The sequence below is a fragment of the Muntiacus reevesi genome, chromosome 7 (genome assembly GCF_963930625.1).
Source record: "Muntiacus reevesi chromosome 7, mMunRee1.1, whole genome shotgun sequence".
NCBI lineage: Eukaryota > Metazoa > Chordata > Mammalia > Artiodactyla > Cervidae > Muntiacus > Muntiacus reevesi.
The window spans coordinates 28,666,710-28,693,993 of NC_089255.1; the positions used below are offsets into that span (position 1 = coordinate 28,666,710).

At 41.4% G+C, this 27,284-nt stretch overlaps 1 protein-coding gene across 2 annotated transcripts in view; it reads left to right on the forward strand.

Annotated features, from left to right (window-relative positions):
• FMN1 (formin 1) overlaps positions 1 to 27,284 on the forward strand; it is a 432,532-nt gene that overhangs the window by 105,079 nt on the left and 300,169 nt on the right. The window contains exons 1-2 of one of the 2 annotated variants that reach the window (XM_065940547.1): positions 7,873 to 9,575; positions 11,008 to 11,125. In XM_065940547.1, the coding sequence (XP_065796619.1) occupies positions 8,214 to 9,575; positions 11,008 to 11,125 (1,480 nt within the window). In that variant the 5' untranslated portion in view covers positions 7,873 to 8,213. Of the gene's footprint in view, positions 1 to 7,872; positions 9,576 to 11,007; positions 11,126 to 27,284 lie in introns of those variants that run through there. The other variant, XM_065940546.1, reaches the window with a different exon arrangement.

Here is a 27,284-nt window from a genome sequence, read left to right on the forward strand (position 1 = left end):
AATTCCTGTGTTGGGAAGATCCCCTGGAGGAGGGCTTGGCAACCCACTCCAGTCTTCGTGCCTGGAGAATCCCATGGACAGAGGAGCCTGGCAGGCTACAGTCCATAATATCACAAAGACCATGCACACCCACACATACACACACACAAGACCCTAAGCACTAATGTAATAACCATTTCAAACCTGATCTTTGTATTTGTAAGAGTAAGGACATTTTCAGTGTAGTCGGTACACCTTTGAAGTATAATGAGTTGGCCTAAAAACAACAACAAAAAATGGTCCTTGCTCTGCTGTTGACACCTTGGCCGGTCTCCCAGGCCAGTCATCGTCTGGGAACACCCTTCCCTAAAGGGAGGGAAGTCTCAGTACTAAGGGAACACACAGCATCAGCATGTGTCAACAGATTCTTAAGCAAAGGATCTTCTGGAAAAAATCTGAATTCATAGATTTTTTTCCCCTGAAATGATTGAGCTGATTTAAAAATCATCTTGGAACAGAGGAAAAGTATTATAATAAAAACAGGTGAACTTTGTAACCATCTATAGTAGCCACATTTCAAGCTAATTGTTCTCTTCAGATGGACAAAAACAATCCAGAGAGCACTGACTCCTTGAAAGAATTTTCTTTGGAGTTCAACTCACTCATGGCACAGATGTGGTATCGGGAGGCATGGTATTTAGTAGGCCTATCTATAATGAGGACTTCCCTGGTGGCTCAGTGGTAAAGAACCTACCTGCCAAAGCAGGAGAAGATCCCTGGGTTGGGAAGCTCCCCTGGAGGAGGGTATGGCTACCCTCTCCAGCATTCTTGCCTGGAGAAACCCCATGGATAGCAGAGCCTGGCGGGCTGCAGTCCATGGAGTCACAGAGAGTGGGACATGACTTAGCGACTGAACAACAATAACAAAAGTCTATAGGGAATAATTCAAAATTCTCCAAGCCAGGCTTTAGTAATACATGAACCGTCAACTTCCAGATGTTCAAGCTGGTTTTAGAAAAGGCAGAGAACCAGAGATTAAATTGCCAACATCCGCTGGATCATTGAAAAAGCGAGAGAGTTCCAGAAAAACATCTATTTCTGCTTTATTGACTATGCCAAAGCCTTTGACTGTGTAGATGACAATAAACTGTGGAAAATTCTGAAAGAGATGGGCATCCCAGACCACCTGACCCACCTCTTAAGAAACCTATATGCAGGTCAGGAAGCAACAGTTAGAACTGGACATGGAACAACAGACTGGTTCCAAATAGGAAAAGGAGTATGTCAAGTCTGTATATTGTCACTCTGCTTATTTAACTTATATGCAGAGTACATCATGAGAAATGCTGGGCTGGAAGAAGCACAAGCTGGAATCAAGATTGCCAGGAGAAATATCAATAACCTCAGATATGCAGATGACATCACCCTTATGGCAGAAAGTGAAGAGGAACTAAAAAGCCTCTTGATGAAAGTGAAAGAGGAGAGTGAAAAAGTTGGCTTAAAGTTCAACATTCAGAAAACTAAGATCATGGCATCTGGTCCCATCACTTCATGGGACATAGATGGGGAAACAGTGGAAACAGTGTCAGACTTTATTTTTTGGGGCTCCAAAATCACTGCAGATGGTGATTGCACCCATGAAATTAAAAGACTCTTACTCCTAGGAAGGAAAGTTATGACCAACCTAGACAGCATATTAAAAGGCAGAGACATTACTTTGCCAACAAAGGTCCATCTAGTCAAGGCTATGGTTTTTCCAGTGGTCATGTATGGATGTGAGAGTTGGACTGTGAAGAAAGCTGAGGGCCAAAAATTGATGCTTTTGAACTGTGGTGTTGGAGAAGACTCTTGAGAGTCCCTTGGACTGCAAGGAGATCCAACCAGTCCATCCTAAAGGAGATCAGTCCTGGGTGTTCATTGGAAGGACTGATGCTGGAACTGAAACTCTAGTACTTTGGCCACCTCATACTAAGAGTTGACTCATTGGAAAAGACCCTGATGCTGGGAGGGATTGGGGGCAGGAGGAGAAGGGGACGACAGAGGATAAGATGGCTGGATGGCATCACTGACTCGATGGGCATGAGTTTTGGTAAACTCCAGGAGTTGGTGATGGACAGGGAGGCCTGGCGTGCTGGGTTTCATGGGGTTGCAAAGAGTCAGACACAACTGAGCGACTGAACTGAACTGCACTGAACTGATAGGGAATAATCTTTTTCAGACCAAATGGCTCCTCTGTCCCGGAGCATAGGTAGGAGGGAGCTGGGCGGGGCAGTTTCCTGCTTGGGCCTTCATTTCGTGGGTAAATAGTTGCTTCATATTGACGAGGTTAAAAAATATTGTTAGATATCAGTTGATGCCCCTAAGAAAGCTGTTCCTTTGTTCTGAAAACATATCACTTCCATATGGGACTTATTTTGTGTCAGGCACTGATGAGAATGCAGAACACATATTCATTTATTTAATACTTCTAATAACCCACACAGAAGGAGCCATTCTTATTCCAAGTTTCTAGGAGAGGAAGCTGAGACCCAGGTTGCTTATATAACTTGCCCAAGGTCAAGTTTCTTGCAGGAGTAGGGTAGGATGTGAGCCCAGGACCCAGGGCCAGGTTCTTAACTCTTCTTCAGCTTCATGAGTATGCCTTGGCCTCTCCTCTTCCTTTTCAGAGGAGAAGGGAATGTTTGTTACCAACATTCAACCCAGTTCCACAGAGACTTTGAATACAACTCAGCGGAACCAGTCTTAGAAACATTGAGCACCAAGACGGCTGGACAGAAAAAGGCCTTAATCCCTGAGTCCGGTTGTTGCTGTCGGCAGATGCAGCCTGTTTTGTCTTCAATCAGTGACAACAGCTGCTAGCTTTTCCGAGGCTGAGCGAGAGGGGCTGTTGGAAGCACTGCAGTAGATAGCAGGGGGATTTCGCGTAGCGAAGCCTGGCAGAGCGCTGCCTGAAATGGAAGGAGTAAAGTAAGCCTAGGGAGGCCTCCGGTTCTGCCCTTGGTTTGGCCTCATAACTCCATTTTCAAGATGTGGAAAATGAACTTAAAGAAGCTGCTGATCAGGAAGAAGGTAAGATCACATGCCAAGGCAGGAGGGCGATGTGTCATTTCCTATCTTATGACTGCACTTGAGCTTCATGAATGGGTACAGTTAGCTAGCTTCTCTTGACTCCAAGTGTCTCCATCTTTAAAACATGAATGTTGAGCTTCTTGATTTCTAGTCCTTCTGAAGTCCTCTTAAGCCTCCCAACAATTTGATTCTACCCATCTTCTTCCATTATCTTATACTTGTTTCATCTGACATCTCATTCATTTAAAAAATGTCTGAGTACTTGTATGTCCGTATTTCCTCAGAGCTCACTTAATTGTCACTTACTTAAAACATGCTTCCTGAACCCCATCCTGAATTCCTGAACAAAAACCCATCTCCACCCATTACCTCACTTACATCTTTCTTCATAGTTTGCGTACTTACTTTTTCCAGTCCATTGCTCGAAACACTTTTCTTCCACAGAAATAGTTTCTACAATCTTACATACTCTTACTAATTTTAACTTCTACGTTTCTTAAGCAGTCATTCCATGAACCTAGTTGAATCCCTAGAAGCTGGAAGCAGTCATGAAAAACCAGGCCCAGAACTTGGAGTATATTGGATAAGGAGAAACATGAGAATCATTTAGCCTGATATCATGAAATTAATCTCACTTGCTGCACTTTTCCCTTGCCTTTCTGGGAGAACACTGGGAGAGGGTTTTATGAGAATATGGGTGGGAAGGAATTCTCTAAGCTGAGTGACATGGCAGAGTGCTGCAAAGAGTGTGTGAGGTGGGGGGCAAGGGGCTTTAGGAAGTTTTTGCTTTAGACTGTGTGCCATTTCTGCAAATTGATTTTGAAAATTTTTTAATGCTCATTCCTTTAGTTTTTATAAGAATCAAGAAGCTAGGTTCTACTACTTCCGGGAGATGATATCCCTTCCTTTTTGTTTATTACAACCTTTTTTAGGCTTATCTCACTAGGTGTTGTTTATTGGAATGATGTTCTCATTGCCATGAGGTTCAGTTAGCTCCAGCCTCAATCTGAGAAGATGGTGAGATGGGAGGAACATGGAGAATTCATTAGTAGTAAATTCTCCACATAAATTCTGTTCAGTTTTCACATAACTGGGTGCTGATTGTTTGTAACAAATAGTTACAAAAAGCAACATGTCAGTTATCCTACCTGATATTGATCATGCCTATTTCAGCTAGTTGTCCAAAGTAGGTAATTTTTAATCTGGCCTCTTGCATAGGTAGCTATTAGAGAATTTAAAGTATCTTGAGGTTAGAACAAAAGAGAATAAGGTGAGGTTGTAAAGGAGAAAGTCTTGGCTGTTACTGGTTTTGCATGGTAGGTACTTTAAAAGCATGTATCATAGAATAAGACAAAAATAATGTCCAAAAGAAGTGATTATTTTTCCCTCTGAGAATGTTAGAGCATTAAATAGATGAATTTTTCAAGACCGCCCAACTAAGATCAGATTTATAGGCTGCTTATTTGAAAACTACTATGGTCTGGAACATTTTTCCATTCCCTAAATGACCAGATGTTGTAACATTTCTCATAGTCATGAAAATGAATGTCCTGAGAGTCACTATTCAAAAATCTCTTTAAATTACCATACTGCTCTTTCTTACTTATCTTCACATTTTTATGGTCATAACTTGCATTCATTCAAAATTGTCTTAGGTCCGCCTATTGCTAATTAAACTGAGTCTGGAGTATAAAGTACTAAGTTACAGTCTCTGAACAAGAATCACCTCTTTCATGGCTGATTTCCCCTGTTAAACTTCATGTTTCATCAAGGTGGAGGGCTGGAGTTTCTTCATCTTTATGTCCCAGAAACCTCGTATAGAGTTGGTGCTTGACAATGATTGTTGGATGAATGCATCTTTGTGGTAGTTCATTTTCCTAAATGAAGGAGAATTGTATAGGTAAACTGGAAAGCCTCTTGGTAAGTTTGAGTCCTGAGGATTATGTGTCTTGTCTGTGCGCAGTAGACAAGCCAGCTAGGGAATTTTTGCTTGATTTTTCTAAGTAGCCTGTCTAGATTTCCCCTCTAAATTTACACGGGAAAAGAATGGTCCCACTCATATTTTTTTCTTTTCGTGAAGTCAGTCTTCTGTATCATTTCAGAGGGTAAGGTACATTACATGCCCTAGTGAGACCCCACCACCTAACTGGGCTGACATGCCTGCACATTTTAAGATGCAGGTTTATGTGGAGTCCAATTATGGCAGGAAGCAGGGCTCAGGGTTTTGGAAGAGTGATTGTGGATTCTGTGGCCTGATTGCCTTGATTCAAGTTCCAGTTCTTCTTGTGAATATGAGCAAGTTACATCATCTTTCCATGCCTCAGTTCCCAAACAGGAAAAAGAAAAATAATACCAACCTCATAGTTAGGTGTTGTTGATGTTCTGTTGCTAAGTTGTTCAGTTCTTTTGTGACCCCATGCACTGTAAGCTGCCACATTCCTCTGTACACAGGATTTCCCCTGCAAGAATACTGAAGTGGGTTGCCATTTCCCTCTCTGAGGGATATTCCCCACCAAGGGATCAGACCTGTGTCTCCTGCTTCGCAGGTGGATTCTTTACCACTAAGCCATCAGGGAAGCCCATAGTTACCTATATACTAATCAGTTAATACACATGGAGCAACTAGAACAGTGCTTGTAAACACCTAATAAATGTTATGTATTATTAGTATCATCCACTTATTAGCTGTGCGCCTTTGCTTGGTTGCATTCTCTTGGCCATGGTTGCTTCATTTTTAAAATAAACCTAATAATACCTTATCTACCCTAAACCAAGGGACTGGAATCAGATTGTCTCCCTGGGACCCAAGATTCCCACGATATTGTATTTGTGTCCGTGGTTATTGAGAAGGTGCTAGAACTTTGTATTTCCACTCCATGCTGTAGTGTAGAAGAGCCTTCTAGTTTATGTCCCATTTTGCTGAAAGTGCTTAAAAACTTATTCTGGAAGTCAATAATTATGTCTGAGAAAATGGAGCTTTCTCGGTTAAAGAACAACAAATATGTGCCATGTCTCTTCCCCTCACCCGTATGTTGACTGGTCTACATGGTTCTTCAGAAGACTGATCTTATGATCAGATGTAATGATTCCTTTTTCTTTTTCTGTCCTGAAGAAGCAGAAGTATGATTTTATCAATAGGCATTTTCTTTAGATAGGAAGCTTGTTATGAAGCTTAGACGGCACGAATGAATTTTCCTGAGTGTTGTGGTGGCCTTTTGATTAACCATGCCCTATTTAATAATCTCAAAATATACTGGGATCAGGAGCAACCAGGAAAGTATCCATTTAGACACAAGGTCAAATCAGGGATGAGGAAATACTGTTTTAATTTTCCTATAAGAGTTGATGGGCTATAATCATATGTACCCTTTTTGTGTGAAGGTTTCTTTTGAACACATCACACTGGAAATTTATTATTGTGATCAGAATTTCTCAGTGGAGAACACAATTCAAGTTAGCAGTGTGGAAGCCGCAGCCATTCCCTGCTGCAGATGAAGCAAGACAGCTGTTTTGCTTATGGCTACAGCTTCTGTTTTGCAGAATAAATTTGTTTGCATTTAACGCTTGGGCTCAATCTTCTCGAAGCTTTGTTCAGAGAGCCGGTGATTACTATTAAACCATGATAACTATTAAGCCAGTTTGGCTCTCTTGATCCAGCACAGTGCCTTATCCATTCCAGGTGCTTACAAAATGCCTGCTGACTCAATAGGATCTGGTAAACACTGAGAGACATTCAGGCACAACAGGAAGCTGCCCCAAGAGGCAGGTATGCTGCTAGGAGACAGAGCTGCAATTTTTCCATGTCCTTCATTGCCAGGTTCCCAGCCTGTACAGCATTGGACACTACACTGACCTGATGTCTGGTGGTGGTTTTGTCTTTCCTGTTTTTGTTTTAGGTAGATGGGTCTGTGACAGAGCCCTGATAGAGACCTTTCAGATGTTTTTCCCTTTAGGGGAATGTGGCTCCTTGGGGACCTTTTTAATGAATTGCTTTGCCTAACAAGGCAGGTTGTGTGTAACTTTGTACCATGCTAGGTTTCAATTTGTCGGGTGGATGGCTGGCGCACAGAGGGGTGACCTCTGGCCAGCAGGATTCCTCAGAAAGCTAGGAAGTCAGAGCTGCTGAACAGAAGCCCAAGGTTAGCCCAAGAGAGTGGAGGGTTATCATTCCTTCCTGACTGGGGCTGTTTGCTCTACCACCCTGAGGCTGGTGAACAGTGGGCGTGGTGGGCGTGCTAGCCTAAGTACCTGTTTGTAGAACACTGTGAAGGCAGGCAGAGCTAAAACAGCAGTAATCTAAACCAGTCCTGTTGGTTTTTCTTCGCTGGAAGCTAAAATCTGCATTCCAGATGAAACCTGCAGGGAAGCGGAAGAAAGCACTTTAAAAAAGAAAGAAAAAAGCTTCAAGGGTAGTAAATTAACTGCTTTTGAGAGTCCTTGGCACTTTGAGATGATCTATTTCTTTCTTTCCTTTTAAATATTTCTTGGCTTCGGGCTTTCTAAGTGGCTGTCGGTCTGTGCGCACTGCTAGTTTTGGGGTTTTTTTTTTTTTTTTTGCTTGGATGGCACAGGCTTCTGACCGTGATTTAGATGCCAAAAGAGCCCGCAAGAAGTATTTCAGTCATTTTCTGCTGATTCACTTTTGAACTTCCTGGGCTGCTCTGCGGGGTGGTTGAGGCTGTCGGGATCAGCTTGCCCGCTCAGCACTCTCTGGAGCCTCCCTTGCTCACCAATGAGGAAGTTGAAAGCCACCCGGCTACCGCCGGCACTGGGGCGGGGCTCGTGGCAAATCCTGGGCTGGGATGAGTGGGGGCAGGCTGATTTTCCCTACGACAAAAAGCCTTTTGTCCCCGGGAATAAATACGGAAGTCCCAGAGGAGCAGCCTCCCAGCCCGTGTGTAGTAAGGTGCGCAGCCCCAGCCGCTTCTGGGCACAGAGCCCCGCGGACTTTTTACAGTTGCCCAGGGCGCCCCATCCCCGCGCAAGCCGGAAGGAGGCTCGGGAGGGACCAGGGCCGGGCCGAGTGTGATCGCGCTGCGGCCGAGTCCACCGGCCGGCCCCTGTGGTTCTCCGTTCTGGAAGTTAAGGGCTGATGGAGTGCAGAAACTGAGAGAGCAGGGGAAGGTAGCAGAAGTGAGAACCGCCACCCAGGGCACTGCCGGGACATGGAGGAAGTTGGAAACGTTCTCAGTGGCAGTGATGGCTCGAAACCAGAACAGCCTGAAGCCGGACTTGACCCGGCGCTGTCGATCCTGACCAAGTTCTCTATGAAATCCCTCTTTGGGTTCACGAGTAAATTGGAATCTGTGAAACCCGAAGAGGAAGACGCGGTGCTGAAAGCCTTCCGTAATTTAGTGGTGGAGTCCAGTAGTGGATCGGATCTACAGGAGGCAGAGGCTCAGGTTCCACCTGACCATGGAAATGATGGGAAGACAAAGGTGGAGACGCAGATGGAGTTGGAGGGAAGTCCTAGGGGAGAAGAGGAGGCCGGGATTTCTCTGCCTGGACAAGAGCTGCTTCCACTCGCTGCTTTGAATGTGAACCAAGACAATGTCATTTTGGTTCGAGGGACCCTGGTGAACACCACCAGCGATTCTGACTCTGATGATGGAGGCCAGGAACCAGAAGAGGGAAGCAAGATCAACTGCCCCAGATACCCTGGTGGTGTTTTATCTGAGCCATCTGAGGAACCCCAAGAAAAGCCAGGAGATGGAAGGGAAAATACTGCGCTTAGTGACAGGGGTGATGCAGAGCTCAGTGGAGAAGGTCCTCAAAGAACTTTGCAGGAGATAAGCTGTAAGTTGGAACCCGACAAAGGTGGCCTTCGGACAGAGCACAGCCCCTGCCAGCGAGAAGCTGGAGAAGAAGCTTCCATAGCTCCACCTGCGGCAGCAGACCAGGACACAAGTGTTGGTGTCACCGAGAACACCTCTTCCAAAAAAGAAGTCCCTGGAGAGAAGTCCTTCCAGCTTCCAGCTTTTTTCAGTGGGCTCCGTGTGCTGAAGAAGGGAGCCACAGCTGAGGGTGGGGAGACCATCACTGAAATTAAACCAAAGGATGGGGATCTGGCTTTGCTCAAGTTGACCCAACCAGTCCAGCGGTCCCTGGCACAGACAGGGCCTCCAACAGTGAAGAAGGGAGAGAAAATAAGCTATACAAAGGCCACTCCCACGCTCCTGGAGCAGCTCTCTCAGCTGCTCAACATTGACGTCCCCAAAGCCGAACCGAAGGCAGAAGACCCTGAACAGCCCAAGGGGGAAGAGATGGGCTGTGATGCACCTCAGGAGAGCCAGAGAGACCCTGGAGAAGCCCTAACCCAGGGAGGAGAGGTCAAGCCAAAGCCGCCAGAGACTGCCTTGGAAGCCTTTAAAGCCTTATTCATCCGCCCCCCCAAAAAGGGGTCCACGGCTGACACCTCTGAGCTGGAAGCTCTCAAGCGCAAGATGAGGCACGAGAAGGAGTCCCTAAGGGCTGTGTTTGAGCGGTCAAGGTCAAGGCCTGCGGATGGCCCCTCAGATTCCAAAAGTGTACGTAGCAGTTGGGTTGTGTGATTTGTCATAAAATGTGATGTGGCCATGTTTCTTTTCAGGTTTCCTGTCAAAGAGAATCTTAGTTACCTACTCTTAGTGACCCTCGTCTAGGTGAAAGATGGTATTATCAAGTGGTCCTTGTAAGGAGTTTGGAGTTGGACAGCATTTTGGAGTTGGAGCATTTTCTTTCTTTCTTGTATTTCTCTGGGTTGTTGTAAGAAAGGTGTTAAGTGAAGATGTGCAGATCAGAAAGGAAACTGTTACTCTGAGTTTAAACATTAATAGTAAATGTGCTTCTAAAAACCAGGCAGCATCAGAATCAATGCAACATGGAAATGTAGCCCAGACTTCCTTCCCACTTAATTATACCTCTGTGAAAACTGTGTTTTTCCTTTGAAAATTGGTCACTTGGCCAAATACATGTTTGTGATGTGATTAAACTGTTCTGTGTTGGTTACAAGGCATCCTGATTGAGGACTGGGTTTAGAATGAGACCTGGGTTATAATTCTAACTCCACCAATTACTGGTTGGGTGACCTTGATCTTCTCTGAGCCTCAATCTTCATCAACGAAGTGATGAAAATAACCTTTATTTTATATGGTAGTTGTGAAGAATAAATGAAGTTAGCACATAGTAGCCATCTGATTAGTGAAAACTGTGACAATTGTTTAAAAAAGTATTCAGGAAATTTGTAAGGACTAGCAAGCACTTGTTCAGTGGATCTTAAAAGTTCATAAGGGCAGTGAGTAGAATTTTTTGCTTAGTTTCAACCTGCATATAATTATCATTCCCTCATACATTTGATTAGTTAAAATGTTAACTTTAAGGTCTTTAGAAAAATTATCTTGGGTTGCAGTTAAAAACTAAATACAGTATAGCATTCTCTTGGTTGTAAAATCAACCCCTGTAAAAATAGCTTGAATGTGAAAGCAAGCTCATTCATTTTTTTTTTTTTTGTAGGAAAGGAAAAAAAAAAAAAAGAATTGATCAATGTAAATGTCTTAAAGTGTTATCTTGACCAAGAACTAGTGTTCATGGAAAGTGCAAAACTGGTTTATATCTTTAACCCTGGAGTTGTTTGGGGTATATTTGTAAACATACCTATAAATGTACCAAATTATAGTACATTTGTATCTTCAGCTCAAAGTGTATTAATTTTTTTTTTTTTAAAGAATTACATGCTAAAAATCATTTATTGAAGGTCGTGTAATACTTGGCCTTAAGTCCTTTCGTTTTCCCACTCCAGCTGATCACTTTACGTTTCTGGAAAAGGATTGTATTGTAGTGCGTTGTTTCAGTTGCAGCGAGTGAAAGCAATATGCAACTGGCGATTAGAATTAATTTTGGAACGAGTGCATTCTCAGGGTTTAGTTGACTCTGGTCACATTTTATTGAACTTAAACTTTTCTCTGCCCATTTTTCCCACAGCCTGACCACAGTCCCACTGAGCAGGATGATAGGATTCCTGGCAGACTCCAGGCTGTCTGGCCACCACCGAAGACAAAGGACACCGAAGAAAAAGTGGGATTGAAGTACACTGAAGCAGGTAATGTGAAAAGAAGCCAGGTCTCAGGAATGAATCCCTCGCTGCATTGGCTTTTAGTTCTAGCTCAGTAGACTCTGAGAATTGGAGTTTTTGTTTCACTATAAAATGCAATGCTGAAGGCTTTTCTTTTTGGTTTCGATGTTACAGTGAACCCTGGCACACTTATCAGGAATGAATCTCTTAGAGATGAAAGGTGAATGCAGTGAAATGAATGAAGGGGGGCACTTGTGTAAAGGAGGAGAACCTTGGGGGAACTAATGGGGAAGGTAGATTACAGATTCTTCAGGAAGCAGGTGGTTGGCCCTCAGAGAGTGTGTGAGCCGGCAGGGCTGCTGGCAGAGGCAGAGTGTGAGTCTCCAGAGCTGGAATCCGATTTGTTCTTTGTCTTCGAGTAATGCTTTTGAGTCACAGTAACCTTGTGCAGAGTGAATGTACAGATACCATCAGTTACTCTTTCACTTTCGTTAGACAAAGCTTTATTTAATGCATGGCCAATTTCGAAGCAATCCAACTCCCTGGAAACCTTCCCCAGAGCTTTGCTTGAATGTATTTAAATAGAATGGGAATCTAGATATTTTTACTTTTTAAGTGAAGGGTTCACATGAAATTAAAAAAAAAAAAAGAATGGGAGGAGGTTATGTCTTAATTGTATATATGTGTGGTTTTTATGTATCACTGAGGAAACCTCTTTGTCTTCTTCCTGGTATTTGAAGATTTCTTCATAGGCTTACATTTTGCTGATTGTCTTAAGTATCTGTATATATTACCAGTCTGTGTGGTCATACAAAAGAAGTACTTCTTTCAGTTCTTATTGGTTGATTGGTTGACATAAGTAGATCAAAGTTTGGATAGTTTAGTAATCCACAGGCTTTTTGAAAGATGATAAAATTACAATCAGTGAGTGATAGCACAAGTGGATCTCAGTTCTAGCTTCCACTTACACAGTTGCAAACTTCTGACTACCCCCAAGACAACTACTTGATGACATTCTTTTCTGACCTGCTTGACTTACAGAGGGAAAGCTATCATAGCCTTGGTGAAAATGTATATAACTATTTCATTCTTCTTGCCTACCTTTGATTTTTCCAAAAATCAGAATGCTTATGGCTGCAATACTGACCACCTCCCAAGCTGTCTTTTCTGGCACAGTTTGAACAATCAGAAGTCCTGAAGTCCTCTTTAGTGAAAAACCAGAATTCTGTGAGTTCTTATTCCTAGTATATAGTGGGGTGGCAGTCTTCCTTGTGATAATGAGCATTTGCTGAGTAGAGAAAGAAATGTCTGAAATGACTTTTCAGTCTATGTCAAATCATATGTGGGGGCATTTATACTCTGTAGAGATTCCTGAGTCTTTGCTTTCTCTCCTCTTTTGTTTCTAGAAGCTCAGAGGAGTTCTCTCATTACCTTGCTATGTTATTACACCTGGAGTCAGTAGCTTTGCAAGCTCTTTCTCTCTCTCTCTCTCTTTTTTTTTTTTTTTTGGTCATGAAATGTGTGTTCTCAGAGCTATCTAAGGTCTGGGATTAGATGAGGGAAAAGGAGGGGGGAATCAATGAATAGTAACAGTCCTCTTGGGTGCATTCTGATGGCACAAGGACAGCTTGCTACAGAGAGAAGACTGCCTGTTGTCTGGAGAAGGCATCTAGGACCCCAGCTGGTTCCCACGAGTGGCAGTCCTGTGGTTCACTTTCTGTGCTCCCAGGTCTGGTGCTTATTTTCCTATGAACCTTGTAGCAGTAATTACTCTGCTGATAATACTTTACGGAGTATTAAAGCAGATACCCTATGCCTGCAGGAAGCTTCTTTTTACTCCATGGCTCAATACCAGCATATGGTTGCCTTGTCATTTATTGCTAATCTTGAGGAAGTTAACATTTTCCTTGTGATTTTAAGTTCTGTTGTTGAGAAATCTGGAGTCTTATAAGCACGTAGTTTATAACTTAATACATTTTGTGGAATTTCCATTGGTTTCCCTGCCCTTAGGGAAGTAGGGAGCACAGAGATAGAAAAATTAGATCCAAAATATTTCAGGGTGTTCGAAGTGCTTTTAATTTTTCCTGGCATATATAATTCATTAAGTTAGTGAAATGGGATAGAAGGAGTCTAGCATTCATATTTCAAGTATGCTATTGACTCAGATGATAAAGAATCTGTCTGCAATGCAGGAGACTAGGGTTCCATCCCTGGGTTAGGAAGATCCCCTGGAGAAGGGAATGGCTATCCTCTCCAGTATTCTTGTCTGGAGAATCCCATGAACAGAGGAGCCTGGTGGGCTGCAGTTTACGGGGTCACGAAGAGTCAGACACAACTGAGTGATTGCGCACACAGATGTAAGAGTTCTGCGCTGTCAACATCAGAGCCCAGTCCTCGGCAGGGCTGGCCCAGAGGTGGTTTTTTCAGTCATGCATCTCTCACTGTCCTTGTGCTGCCCTTGGCTGCTTTGGGTGTGCCACTGCTTGTGTTTCCCTCTGTTCAGAGTTTGTCGTTCAGTGATGTCTTTCTGAGGGCTTAGGCGGTCATCTGATATGGTCAGATCACTTTTGTTCAAGGATAAAAAGAAAGAGCTGATCTAAGGGAAGCTGTCCCTTTAAACTGTGGCTTCTGGAGCCCTCGTGGCCATGTGAGGGAAGCTGACCGCTCTTGCTGGTGCCAGCTGTCAAGGATGCGCTCTTCTGCCACTGCCAAAGCCATCAGCGTCATCTATAGCTGCTGACACTGCAACAAACTCACTCCCTCCCTTGGCAGCTAAAGCTCCTGGCTCCCACTGGAGCCTCTGATGCCATTCTGATGACGCTGCATCCGCCATCAAGGGCCCTTCCGCTGCCAGTCTCCAAGCTCTCAGAGCCCAGGTGATGTGCCAGTTGAGAGGGGCACTAGGGCTCACCAGAGCTGTCAGGCAAGGGACTTGCGCACTTGCTGGAGTTGACCTCTACCAGGGAGGCTTCCCCGTGTTCATTCACACGGTATTTGAAGTGCTCTGCTCAAATGAGAAAGAATCACTTTCCCCCAAGCCCTGTACCGTCCTTTCATACATTATTAGCAATGCAGTTCTGCTTTGTGCTTGGGATGCCTCACAGCTCTTATGAGTGAAAAGAGCATTTTCTCTCCCCTCGCCCCCAACTCTGCCCCCAACCCCGCCCCCCACCATTCCTTGGAATTGGACTGGGGACTATCTGAGTGACAGTCCTCATGTCCTCAGAATTGTCTTTCCTCCTCCTCCTGAGTACAGGAGTTTGCTCTTGCAACAAGCTTGTGGGATAGTATGGCTTTTTTTAGGAAGAATTTTTCAGTGGGCTCATCACATTCTTAAATGGTTAAGTCATATTGAGTCCCTGCTGCTTTCCTGCACTGCAGACCAGAAACATCTGGGTGAAATAAACTTGGTTACCTTGTGAAGCAAAGGGCTAAGTCAAACCCAGTCACAACCAAGTGAAAAGTGTAAAACAATACAAGGGGAACCTAAAGAAAAAAGTCAATGTCTACCTTTAAGTTTAATGCTGCAAAAGCAGTTTGTCTTATCAGAGATAGATCCCCAGGGATCTCTTCTGTTCATCCTCTAACGGGCTGTGGTGAGGTTACTTAAGGGTTTGTAACAGGCCCAACGTCTTTAAAAAAAAATTGGAAATAATAAGGATCTAGGTGTTATAGAATAATCAAATCATAGAGGTAACATGGGGTTAAACTTTTACCTCAAACTTGAAAGAATTTTCTAGACCCTGTTAGGCTACTTTTTTTCTCATTTTGCTTTATGGAGAATAAATGCACTTAGCTATACTTATTTCATCTTTGGATAATTCTGTATACTATTACTGTATCAGCCAGGGTCTTGTCAGGGATCAAGTGAGGATGATTTGATTGACTGTTTGTTGGAGGTGGTTTACAAAGGTGTGGATGGGGTTTGGGAAAAGCAGTGAAAGACAGGGGCAGCTCTCTGGGGCTAGTAATCATGGGAGGTATTTACAGCCCTACAACTGCAGAGGCAGGGTCGGGTGAAGCTGCTGGAAAACCCAGAATGTCAGAGGGAGGCTGAGTGGTGTGAAGGGGGCTGCCCATCGGAAGCTGTGGCCTTCAGTGGAGGGATGCAGCCAGTCAATGGTGACCTGCTTGTGGGAGGGAGCTGGGCGAATAAATGCTCTGACTTTCTCCTCTGCTCTCTGGTCTCCTGCCATCTCTCCTCTTGGCCAAATCCAAAGAGAAGTCAGAGGACTGGGATCAACTTTAGGCCAGACAGCAGAGCCCAGAAAAAGAGCCAGAAGGGGCCAGAGTGGATCTGGGAGGCCAATGAAAGATGCCCAGCACGGTTACACTGCTGGCTGGCTCTGGGTGAGGGAAGGTTCTGCAGCCCGACAGTCTGTGGGAAGAATTGGCACACACATGCCACATCATACCTGACCACAGAGGGCGCGAAGAAAAGCTCCTGCCTTGTATCCCGTGGGAGGGCGTGTTTTCTTCCCCAGTCAGTTCACAGAAGACAGTGGCGATTACTCAGGGCCTTGCCCTGTGCACACCCACTTCACCTTAGTGCAGAGGCTTTGTTTACCCATCTCAGAAAAGCTTCCATAGGCTTTCAGTGGTTCCCCAATATTGCAAAATAAAATAAGTTTGGAAATCTCTAGAAATATCACAGAGTAAAGCAGAATCTTTAAATTGTGTTCCATAGAGATATCATTTCCACCATTTTGAATTGTGATAGTCTTATGTGAATTTAATACTTAAAATTTTTTTTAATCACACTGTAGAGACTGCCTTTTATACTTGAAGATGTGACTATCTTTGATTTCTGCATTGAACAATGATTAGTTTGTAGATTTCATTTTTTGAAATGTATAATGATGAAAATAACATTATAAATATTTTTGTGTATCAGTGTTTTCTTTATTTAGATGCATTGCTTGTGCAATGGCTAAATAAAAGTATATATGCCTTTTTCAGGTTTTTATGCATGTTAATTGCCAAACTTAATTTTCTTATCTAAAGGTGTTCAGTATGAAATCAATACTTTTAAAACACTGAAATTATTTTTCCCACTTATTTGCTTTCTATTTTACTTGTATTTTCTGGTGTATAGAAATTTTAAATATAATCAAATCTACCCTCATTTTATTGTATGTCTTTCCTTTTGGCTTAAGAGGACTTCCCCTACTCAAATATCAGCTTTATGTTTAAATTTCTTAAGTGATTTCTTTCTACCTCTTATTTGCTTCTCTTCTTTTTGTCCATTTCATGTTGAAAACTTATTTCAGGGCCTAGCCTGCAGTAGAGGGCTATGGCTGCTTCTGGTTTTGTAAGTAACTAACTGTACAGCAGGCTTCTGGAGTAACTATTCCTCTCCAGGATAAGTTTAGGATAGTCTTGAGCTTTCTGTTCTCTTTGTGTTTGTATTTTGTACCGGTATCTTCATTATTGTACCATTATAATACATCTCAAAATCTGTTCAAGTTCTTAGGTATACTTCCAAAAATTTTTTTGTTTCTTTTTTTTTTCTTCCAGAAAACTTTAGCTTACTTAGTCTTGTTTTGAAAGAATCCCTTTGGGACTTCTATTGGAATTGCATTATTTATAAATTAATGAGAAGGTGGGAATGAGAATCGAGGTCTTTAAAATGCTTAGTATTTCTTACCAGGAACATATCTTATAAACCTATTCAAGTTTTCTTTTCTGACTTAATAAACTAAATACATGGATACATAGGGGTATATCTTGTATTTTTCCTAAATGTATTCCCAGGCATGTTATTTTTTTGGAAAAAAAAATAACATGATATGAAATTGTGCCTTGTGATTACATTTCCTTAAAGTCAAATGCATTCCTTCGAATCTAGTAAGTCACACACACTGGATACTTAAATTTGCCTCCTGAGGTCAGGGCTGGCCTGAGTGAAGGGCGTGTTTGGACCATCTGATCTCAGGGATACTGTTCCTTAGTTTTACTCTGGTTGGTGATTCTTAGTGTTCTGAGACTCCTTTCAAAACTTAATGATGATAGAAAACTATGGAAGAAGACATTGCAGTTAATTTTGCATCTACAGTATTTCAGACCCTCCTCCTCACCCCACAACCATCTGTGGACATCCTCCCCCATCTCCTGCCACCTCCCAAGGTTTAGCTGAAGAACCTTTGCTACAAATGCTCAGCCTAGAGCTAGACTTCCTTTCCTCTTTATCTCTATCTTGTGTTATAACTAATGACCTGAAACATTTCTTTCTTTATTATTTAAATATTAGGATATTTAAAAAGTATACCATCATGCTGTGTAGTTCAGCATCCGAAGAGGAAATGAAGCTAATGGTACATTTAATGGTACCATTAAAATGGTTCCATTCGGGAAACTGGCAGTCTCTTAATTACTCAAGGAAAAAAAGGAGAACAAAAGGACGAAGAAGGAAAGCCCTCATGTTTTCCCAAAACAAAATGAACTGTGCGTCTTTAGTTTTTTATTCAGCATGCATCTGGAACTGCCCTTCTCTCTCCTGGCTGTACCTCAGAGCTGACCTAGGACTGGGGGCTGGCACAAGGACCACCATACTCAAGGAACACTGTGGCTTTTGTAGTAAATAGAACCTAACAGCAGGCATCAGGGTTACTGTGAGTATGCAAGCTGTCAGTGTTTATGGCATCTCTTTGGGCTCATTCACACCACCCAGAACCTTGGAGTGGCTCAGGAGTGTCCCTACTTGGAGTAATTTAGGTAACCCGTTCCTCAACTTTATAATAAAGATCCGCCTACTTTCTGGTTTGTTTCTAATTTAGGTTCTCTTGGTTATAAAGTGATAGAGCTGTTTGCCACCCTTCCTGGTGAGTCAGACATTCTTGTCTCCACCAGCCAGGGAGAGCTATAAATATCTTGGACTATTTCATTGGCCTCTAGTACTTTCAGAAACTTCATTCATAGCTGACAAGCTATGTTAGCCATGAATGGATTTTCCTTTAATGTCATATGTCCATTCAGATTTCCCTAAGTGTCTTCTTTCATGGTCTAGGCAATAGGTTAATTCATTATATATTTCACAGGACTTTGTGACATGTTACCATCCCTTGAATGGAGTTAGGGTGATGGTCCAGAAATTGGAAGCTGTACACACAGCCCAGGAAAACTTTGCATCTTATACTGAGAAACCAGAGGTGACATAAGTGTTACAGACTTCTACTTACTATGTATCTGGGAGCTGTGGGGGAGGGAGACTGACATCCTGAACACAAATGGGGACTAAGAAATCATATCAAGCAGAGGGAATTCCAAAATGTGGACCAGCGACTCAGGAATCATATGTTGTGTCCTAGGAAATATTAGTTAAGGTCTTTAGCTCAGAGGACTAAAAGCAAGAGATTACAGAATCTGAAACTTTAGAATATTTAAAATTTAGAGCTATAAGCTTCTCAGAAATTGTGTGATTCACCCCATTAGTTTTACAAATGAGAGCCAGAGAGGTTATGACTTACTGAAAGGTACATGTAATTAATAAGAGAGCTGAAATGACAGCAGAAAGAGCAGAACCACAGCTTAACGTCGGGGATGGGGGTGGGGGAATGCATTGGAGAGTGAGTGATGTTTTGTTTTTTTTTTCCTGCCAACATACAACAATTAAAGCCCCAGGAAGAAAAGCACACGGAACAGGAGCATTTAAGAATTATGCTGATTATTAAAAGAACAAAGTATTATGGCGCTGGAGTGAGTCCACTTGAATAATAAAGGAGAGATATGGGTACCATGCCAGCTCACCAGACACATCCACAGAAATTAACTGGGTCATTTCATGCTGCTTTTGGACTCATGAAAATTGTCAACAGGAATTTTAATGGTATCTTTAACACGATCTAGTCTCACTTAAGCAATGTAAAGCAAATAAAAATGCTTCTGGTTTGTGGATTCTTGCAAAGTTCAGGTGGGGCTCAGGGCTGATCTCAGTCTGTATGCTGAAATGCAGGGTGCACGTTATTTGATTTTAGGAGGTACAGGAGCAAATGTTTTTATTTTAATGGTTGTGTATTTCAGTAGTCTTATGATGTTTTAGAGAAAGTAAAACAAGCACTAAAATCCACTTTGAAGCTTCTTTTGGGGAGACGAGGTTGAAGTTTGACATGCCAATCCTGTGCCACATTTTCACAAATACCTCCTTTCACTATTTTTTTTTACTGAAAATTTCTATCCAGGCGACCTCATTTTTCTTCTCTTCTTCAAATCTATTGCCAGCTGCCCAGTGCTTGTTCTCTGGATCCTCCACCAAGCACCACTCTACCATTCCAACCTCTGTACCCTCCCTCCTACCACTCCCCCCACAACACACATCTTTCACTTGCAACACATTGAATTCTTTCCTCTGGCCCACCTTTACTGTTCTGGGATCACTCACCAGCTCAGCCAAGAAAGGGCACCCACTCTTTCAGATCCCTCTTCCCAGAAACAACAATTGGGACATGGTGAATGTTTTCCTCTTTGATAGAAAGAACAAATGACTGTATTTCTGACTAGTAACTAAAGCAAAGGTCCCATGGCTAAACTCTTGAGCACTCTTTCCCAGAGGAAGGCGTGAGAATGTAAGATGGGAAAAGTAGAAGATGATCGCAGAGAGAAAGAAATTGAACCAGGGAAATCTTAAGGATGTGCTTACGTTTGGTATTTCCTTTACTTTGGGTTTCATGGATTTGAGCATCAAATAGAGTTGGGTTTGAAGCTTGGCTCTTCCATGTAGTAACTGTTTAAAAAGAGCAATGATGATAATTTAAAACAATTATTGTAAAGATAAAATGAGATAATATATGAAGCTAATGGCATAACAACTAGCTTACTAGGTTATTTATTTTTTGACCACACCAAGCAGCTTGCAGGGTCTTAGATCCCCAACCAGGGATTGTACCTGGGTCCATGGCATGAAAGCATGGAGTCCTAACCACTGGATTGCCGGGGGTGGGGGGCGGTGGTGGTGTGGTGTGTGTGTGTGTGTGTGTGTGTGTGTGTATGCATGCTCAGTTGTGTCTGACTCATTGAGACCCCACAGACTGCATGGAGTCCTAACCACTGGATTGCCGGGGGTGGGGGGTGGTGGTGTGTGTGTGTGTGTGTGTGTGTGTGTGTGTGTGTGTGTGTGTGTGTGTGTGTGTGTGTGTGTGTGTGTGTGTGTGTGTGTGTGTGTGTGTGTGTGTGTGTGTGTATGCATGCTCAGTTGTGTCTGACTCATTGAGACCCCACAGACTGTAGGCAACCAGGCTTCTGTATCCATGGAATTTTACAAGAAAGAATACTGGAGCGGGTTGCCATTCCTGCTCCAGGGGATCTTCCCGACCCAGGGATCAAACCTACATCTCTTGCATTTCCTGCATTTGTCGGTGGATTCTTTACCATTGTGCCACCTGGAAAACCTGGATTGTCAAGGAATTCCCACAATCGGCTTTCTAAAAAAGCAGTTAATGTTGAAGTGTAGCATACATGTGGAAAATTGCTCATATTACAAGTGCTGATGAAAAAAGTCACTCAACCTCAGAAAGAGATGGAAATTTTTATTTGAGCCAAATTAAAACTTAAAACCTGGGAATAGACTTTCAGAAATCTCCAAGAACTGTTCTGTTCATTAGAGAGAGTAGTGGATGTTGAGTCATGACCACCTCACAAGATTAAGGAAGGGTGTTCCTAAGGAGTAATCTTGTTGATGCTCGGAGAATATTGTTTTATATGGTTGAGTAGTTCTTTCTTCTGATGGAAAGGTTTGGTCAGTGTATAATGCGGATACACAATATACAATAGAGGGGAGAGAGGAAGCCAAAGTCCAAAGAAAAAATGTAATTTGTAAATTTCCCTTGATTTGCTTTAGAATACAAATTTTTATTTCATAACAAATAATTTAATAGCTCCTTGAATTATAACAAAGTGAACATAACCACCATGCAAATCAAGAAATAGTCCATTGCCTACAATCCCAAGGCCCCTATCTTGCCCCCTTCCTATCACAGCTACCTTTTTCCTCCAAAGAAACCACAATTCTGACTTCTAACACTATAGATTAGTTTCAGTGCTTTTGAACCTAAATGGATTCATTTTGTGTCTGACTTCTTTCCTTCAACATTAAGCTTGTGAGAACCAAACATGTAATCGTAGGTACCTGTAATCCATTTGTTTTCATTGTTCTATACTGCTTCACTGTATGAATGTATTGTGTTGTGTTTGTTCATCCATGATGGACCTTCATGTTGTCCTCGGTTTGGGGCTGTTACGAGTATGTTGCTGTTTGTTTTCTTGTATGTGTCTTTTGGCACACAGAGGAACACATTTCTCCTTGGTATATGCCAGGGAGTGGAATTGCTGGCCGTAGGATATGTCTGTATTCACTGTCAGTTGTTGTTCAGTTGCTGAGTCGTGTCTGACTCTTTGTGACCCCATGGACTGCAGCGTGCCGGGCCTCCCTGTCCTTCCCAGAGTTTGCTCAAACTCATGTCCCTTCTGTTGATGATGTCATCCAACCATCCCATCCTCTGTTGCCCCCTTCTCCTCCTGCTCTCAATCTTTCCCAGCATCACCGTCTTTTCCAATGAGTTGGCTCCTCGCATCAGGTGGCGAAAGTCCTGGGGCTTTAGCTTCCGCATCAGTTCTCCCAGTGAATGCTTGGAGTTGATTTCCATTAGGATCAACTGGTTTGATCTCCTTGCTGTCCAGAGTTGCCCGCAGCACCACAATTCAAAAGCATCGATTCTTCAGTGTTAGTCGATGATACCAAATACTTTTCCAAAATGATGGTATCAATTTATATTCCCATCACCAAAACATCACAGTTCTGATTGTGCCACATCTTTGCCAACATTTCGTTTGGTTGATTTTTCTAATTCAAGCCAGTCTGTTGTTAACTGGTGTTTCCCATTCAAGCACTTTTTCGTATGCTTATCGACCATTGGGTATCCTGTTTTGTAAAGTGCCTGTTTGAATCACATGTTCATTTTTAGTAAGTAGATTCTTTTTTATTATTTTACACAGAAGTTATTTTTGTTATTTTAACAGCCATTTGGTTAAATATGTTGGAAGTAATTTCTCTTACTCTCTGGATTAGCTTTTCATTATCTTAATGGTGCCTTTTGATGAATAGAAATTCTCACTTTTATTATAATCATTCTTGTTCTATCATTAGGGTAGTTTAAACTTTCTTAAAATAATCCTTTCCTAACTCAGTCATGAAAATATTCTCTTATAAAGGTATTAATGCTCTTCGTTTGTCTTTAGGCTTATAATACATTGGGCATTGGTTTTTGTGTGCAAGTTGAGGTGGGGATCAAGTTTGTTTTTTCTATATCAGAATTATCTGGAATTATTTACTGAGAAACCTACCTTCCTCCCCTGGACCCTGTATTCTGTTCCAGTATTCTCTAGATTTATCTAACCTTGTAACAGTGTAGCACTGTCTTAATGACAACTATAATAAATCATGATCTACTAGAGTGTATCCTTTGACCTTGGTTATTCTCAGCTCTTTGTATTTGCATATGCATTTTAAAATTACCTTATTAATTTGGACATTATGGTTTTGATTGCATCGACATCTTTACAATACTGAGTTTTTAATTCCATATAGTATGTGTATCTTTTCTGTAAATACTTATTTGTATATTTTCTTTTCTGATTTCTCTGTTCAGTTTTCCTTGTGGAGGTTTTAGTTTCCCTTAAATCAATTCCTGAGTATTCTAAAATTTTGATGCAATTGTGCACATTTTTAAAAAATTCCATTTTGTGACTTTTTGTCAGAATGTCCCTCTCAATAAAATGGTTACTGTAATTATTGAACTGTTTCCTTATTAATGAACCTTTTAACTGTTAGAATCTTTCACTGTTGCAAACAGTGCTTTAATGAAATTATTATACATCTATTTGTGCATACCAGTGAGTGTTTCAATAGGATAGAAGTGGAATTTTTAGAGTTTCTGCCCATCTTAAACGCTGATAGATACTACCCAGCTGCCCTCTCAAAACATGGAACCCATTAATACTCAGCTAAAACAAGAATGTCCTTTACTCACATTTCACCAGTATTCATTTAGTTTATGCCAATCTAAGGTTAAAAATTGCATACCACTATTTTTAATTTGTATTTCTCCGATACTTGCATAGTTGGACGTCTCTTCATTGTCTTTTGTGACTTGTTTGCCCTTTTGTAAATTGGGTCATTAGTCTCTATTCTTCCTGATTTAAAAGGAGGCTTTTATATGTTAGGGGAATTAGTCCTTGATTTCCTTATATATACAGATGTAAATATATATCACAATCCTAGTCTTTAGCTTGCCATTTCTTTTACCTTTCGCTGTCATTCATTATATGGAAATTTTGTTTGTGTAGTCATATCTTTTCAGGGAGTTGTTGTTTTTATTGTTGTTGGTCTTAAGGAAGGCTTTCCCAATCTAAACTTGAACAATATATGTATTTTAACTCATGTGCATGTATATTTAGATTTTTATTCAGTCTGCAATTTATTTCTGTGTGTGGCATATGTAAAGATATGTTATAGGTGGCACTGTGCTTAGCTTATAGACTCTGTTTTTGATTTTGTTTTCATCTTCTAGTTTTTCAGTTGAGAGTCTTAGAATTTTTTTTATAGACAAATGATGACAATTTGCATTTGTTGTAAAATAGATATAACATAAAATTTATCATCTTAACCATGAAAATTTTTCGATCACTTACTCAAAACATTTATTAACACTCTGTACATGTAGCACATGGTTTACCTAAGGGTGAATAGATGTTAGCCATCTTAAGTAGAGTTCAGTGGTGTTAAGTATATTTATGTTGTGTAACAGATACCTAGAACTTTTTCATCTTCATACCTGAAACTGTACACATTAAGCAACTGTTCATTTCTCCTGTTTTCCCAAACTCTGGCTACCACTATCCTATTTTCTATTTCTATGAATTTGACTATTTCAGCTACCTCACATAAGTAGAATCATACAGTATTTGTCTTTGTGTGACTGGTTTATTTCACTTTGCAAAATATCCTCAAGATTCATCCCTTTGTTAGAATGTATCAGATTCTTCTCCATTTTTAAGGTTGAATAATATTCTTCTATATGGTCATTTTCTTTATCCATCCGTCAGTAAATACTTGGGTTGCTTCTACTTTGAGCTATTGTGAATAATGCTGCTATCACCATAAATGTACAAATATTTCCTTGGGACCCTGCTTTGAATTCTTTTGAGTATATACTAGAGGTGGGATTGTTGGATCATATGGCAATTTTATTTTACTTTTTGAGGAGCCTCCGTACTGTTTTTCATAGCTGCTAAATGTATGTGATACATTGCTACTGTATTGTGCAAGTTCCAATTTACCCACCTCGTCAACACTTGTTACTTTCTGATTTTTTTATTTGTTTAGCAGTAACCACCTCAATCAGTGTATTGTCTCATTGGGTTTTGATTTGAATTTCTCTAATTATTAGTGCTGTTGAATGTCTTCTCATGTGCCTATTGGTCACTTATATACCTTCTATGGATGAATGTCTATTCAAATACTATTGCCCATTTTTAGTCAAATTTTTACCTAGAAAAAAAACACAAATTGTTGCCTATCTCTTTTTACGGACTTTTTCTATTGACTAGAGCCTCCAAAACAAAGCTAGAAAAGTAGAAATTAGTAGACTTCCTTGTGTTATTCCTGATTTTATAGATTTCCATCTAATATTTTCCAGTTAAGCATTATGTTGGTTGGACATTTTTTGGTCAATAGCTTTTATCAAGTTAAGGAATGTTATTTATATATCTGGGCTTCTACGTGTTGAAATCACAAAAAGTAGTTTGAGTTTAATATGTGAGGGATATATTTATTAAAATGACTGTGTGATTCATGTTATTTAAAAAAAATCTGATTGTCCAGTAATTACATTTTAGATTCGTTAGTGTGGAGCCTTCTCTGTACTATCTCATCATGATGAAAGGCTGAATTTGATTTGCTGATTTTCTGGTCATTTTAAATAAAGAAAAGTCTTAGCCAAGTGTCATAAATTTTGTGAATTCAAGATAAGGTAATCTCAAGGAAGCTCTGGAGACATTCTTCATATTTTAAGTAGCAAAGTGTGCAGTGACTGCAATGGATTTGTTAAGATGGAAATGACAACGAAATGGGTTTTAGGTCTGCCCCTTGTGTTTTTCTCTGATGATGTTTTTTCCTTAGCATTAATGTTCCCTCTGCAGTGGACTACCGATCGAGCTAAGTGGAAGTGAACTTTGGAAAGCAGCTCTGTTGTGTGTTGAGTTGCGTGGCACAGCTAGGACATCTCCTGGGGGGCTTCCCTTGCCTTAGCCAGAACACATGTTCTATCTTGTATTGTAATCTTAGAAGTTGCAGGTAAATGGCAGTGAAATCAGAGTCACTGTTGCTTCTAGATCATATCTAACTGTTATTTAGTAACATCTAGCATATTGTAAGTGTCTAGTTCATTATCAATTCCACTATTACAATGAATAGTATACATGCATTTATTTAGCAAGTATTTACTGAGTGTCTATTATATACTGGTAAGTTTGATAGATGCTTGGAGTTCAAAGATGAATGAGGCAAGATCCTTTCACTCCAGCGATTCAGGGGTACTAGGTAGGTGATGGAAAGTAACCTAGAGGAGAGAGAGGTGAAGTGTATACAAATAAGTGCAATAAAATAGTCTAATGCTCTTATTGAAGTGTGTCTAGCATATCACAGAACACAAAGGAGAGTATGGTCAATCCTATTTGGGGAAACTGGGACAGGCCTCTTGAGCAGACATGGAAGATAGTAGTCTGGATAAGTCATGGGGAAGCAAGGTTAGACCAAAGAGTCAGAGGAAGGATGGAGCAGAGCTTGTTTGAAGAATAGTGGATAGTTTATTTTGACTGATAGGTAAGAAGTAAAGGGAATGATATGCAAGGATGTTATTTGCCTGTAAACTTGGAGAAGGCCAGGTCTTTACAGGAGAGAAAAATATGGTGTTATGCTGTGCTGAAGACCTCGGGCCATAGATAGTGGGGAGAACTGTTGAAAGGCTTTAGGCAGGGGAGTAACAGAACCAAATGCAGATGTTGTAGGACTACTTTAGAGATACTGAGGATGAGTATGGATCTGGGAAGGAGGTGAGTGGCTGGAAGTAGGGAGACCAGTTTGGTGTGATCCTTGTAGTGACCCAGAAGATAGATGATAGAGGCAATCAATGATTTCTACTTTCTTGTGAACACATGCATTTTAAAAAATTGTTATTTTTGACATTCAGTGACATTGGAATCAAAGTTAGTAAAAAAAATTTAGATATTCTTGGTTGCATTTTAAGTGATGGTTTATACCTTTTGCTAAGCCAGAGCTGCTAGAAGAATAAAATAATTTGAATTCATTGCCCGCCCAGCCTGGAATGAATGTGCAACTTAATAGCAGTATATATTTATCCTTATGGCTTCCCTGGTGGCTCAGTGGTAGAGAATCCACTGATTATGGATTATCCAATACATGGGTAAAATATGTGTTCAGCTCTAGGTCAACTTGCTTGAAACAAACGTACAAAACCAGTTGTCTAAGACCAGTTTACCTGGATTAGTATTATCAACCACTTATTCTGTCTTCGGGGCTCCGCTGGTAGCTCAGCAGTAAAGAATGCCGGCAGCACAGGAGACTCAGGGGACATAGGCTGGATCCCTGGGTCAGGAAGATCCCCTGAAGAAGGAAATGGCAACCTACTCTAGTATTTGTGCCAGGAAAATCCCAAGAGCAGAGGAGCCTGGCAGACTACAGTCTGTGGGGTCACGAAGAGTCAAACATGACTGAGCGCACACACACACACATTACTGTCTTCAACAGCAAATAATCATGTTTGCAACACTCAAGCACAATAACCTGCTGCTGACCCACCAGGGACTTTCTCTGATGAGTCAGTTACTTTCTGAGGACATCAACTGCTCCTTGCTGGTCAGCAAAGTCAGTACCTTACAATCAAACTGGGTAAACCATTTTCCCCTGCTTCTTTCTCTTTACATTCTACCCGTCCTTCCCCCAGTTCCAGAAAGCCTTTGACTATTCCACCCTCTCATGAGCACCTCTGAATCCCTTGGTCACTAGGTACTACCTGTGATAGGTCTTCTGTTGTTGAATTTTTATTCAAATTATGCATCATTTAACATTTTATGTGTTCGTTTTGTGTCCCAATTCGTTTCTCAGTCTCTAGAGAGG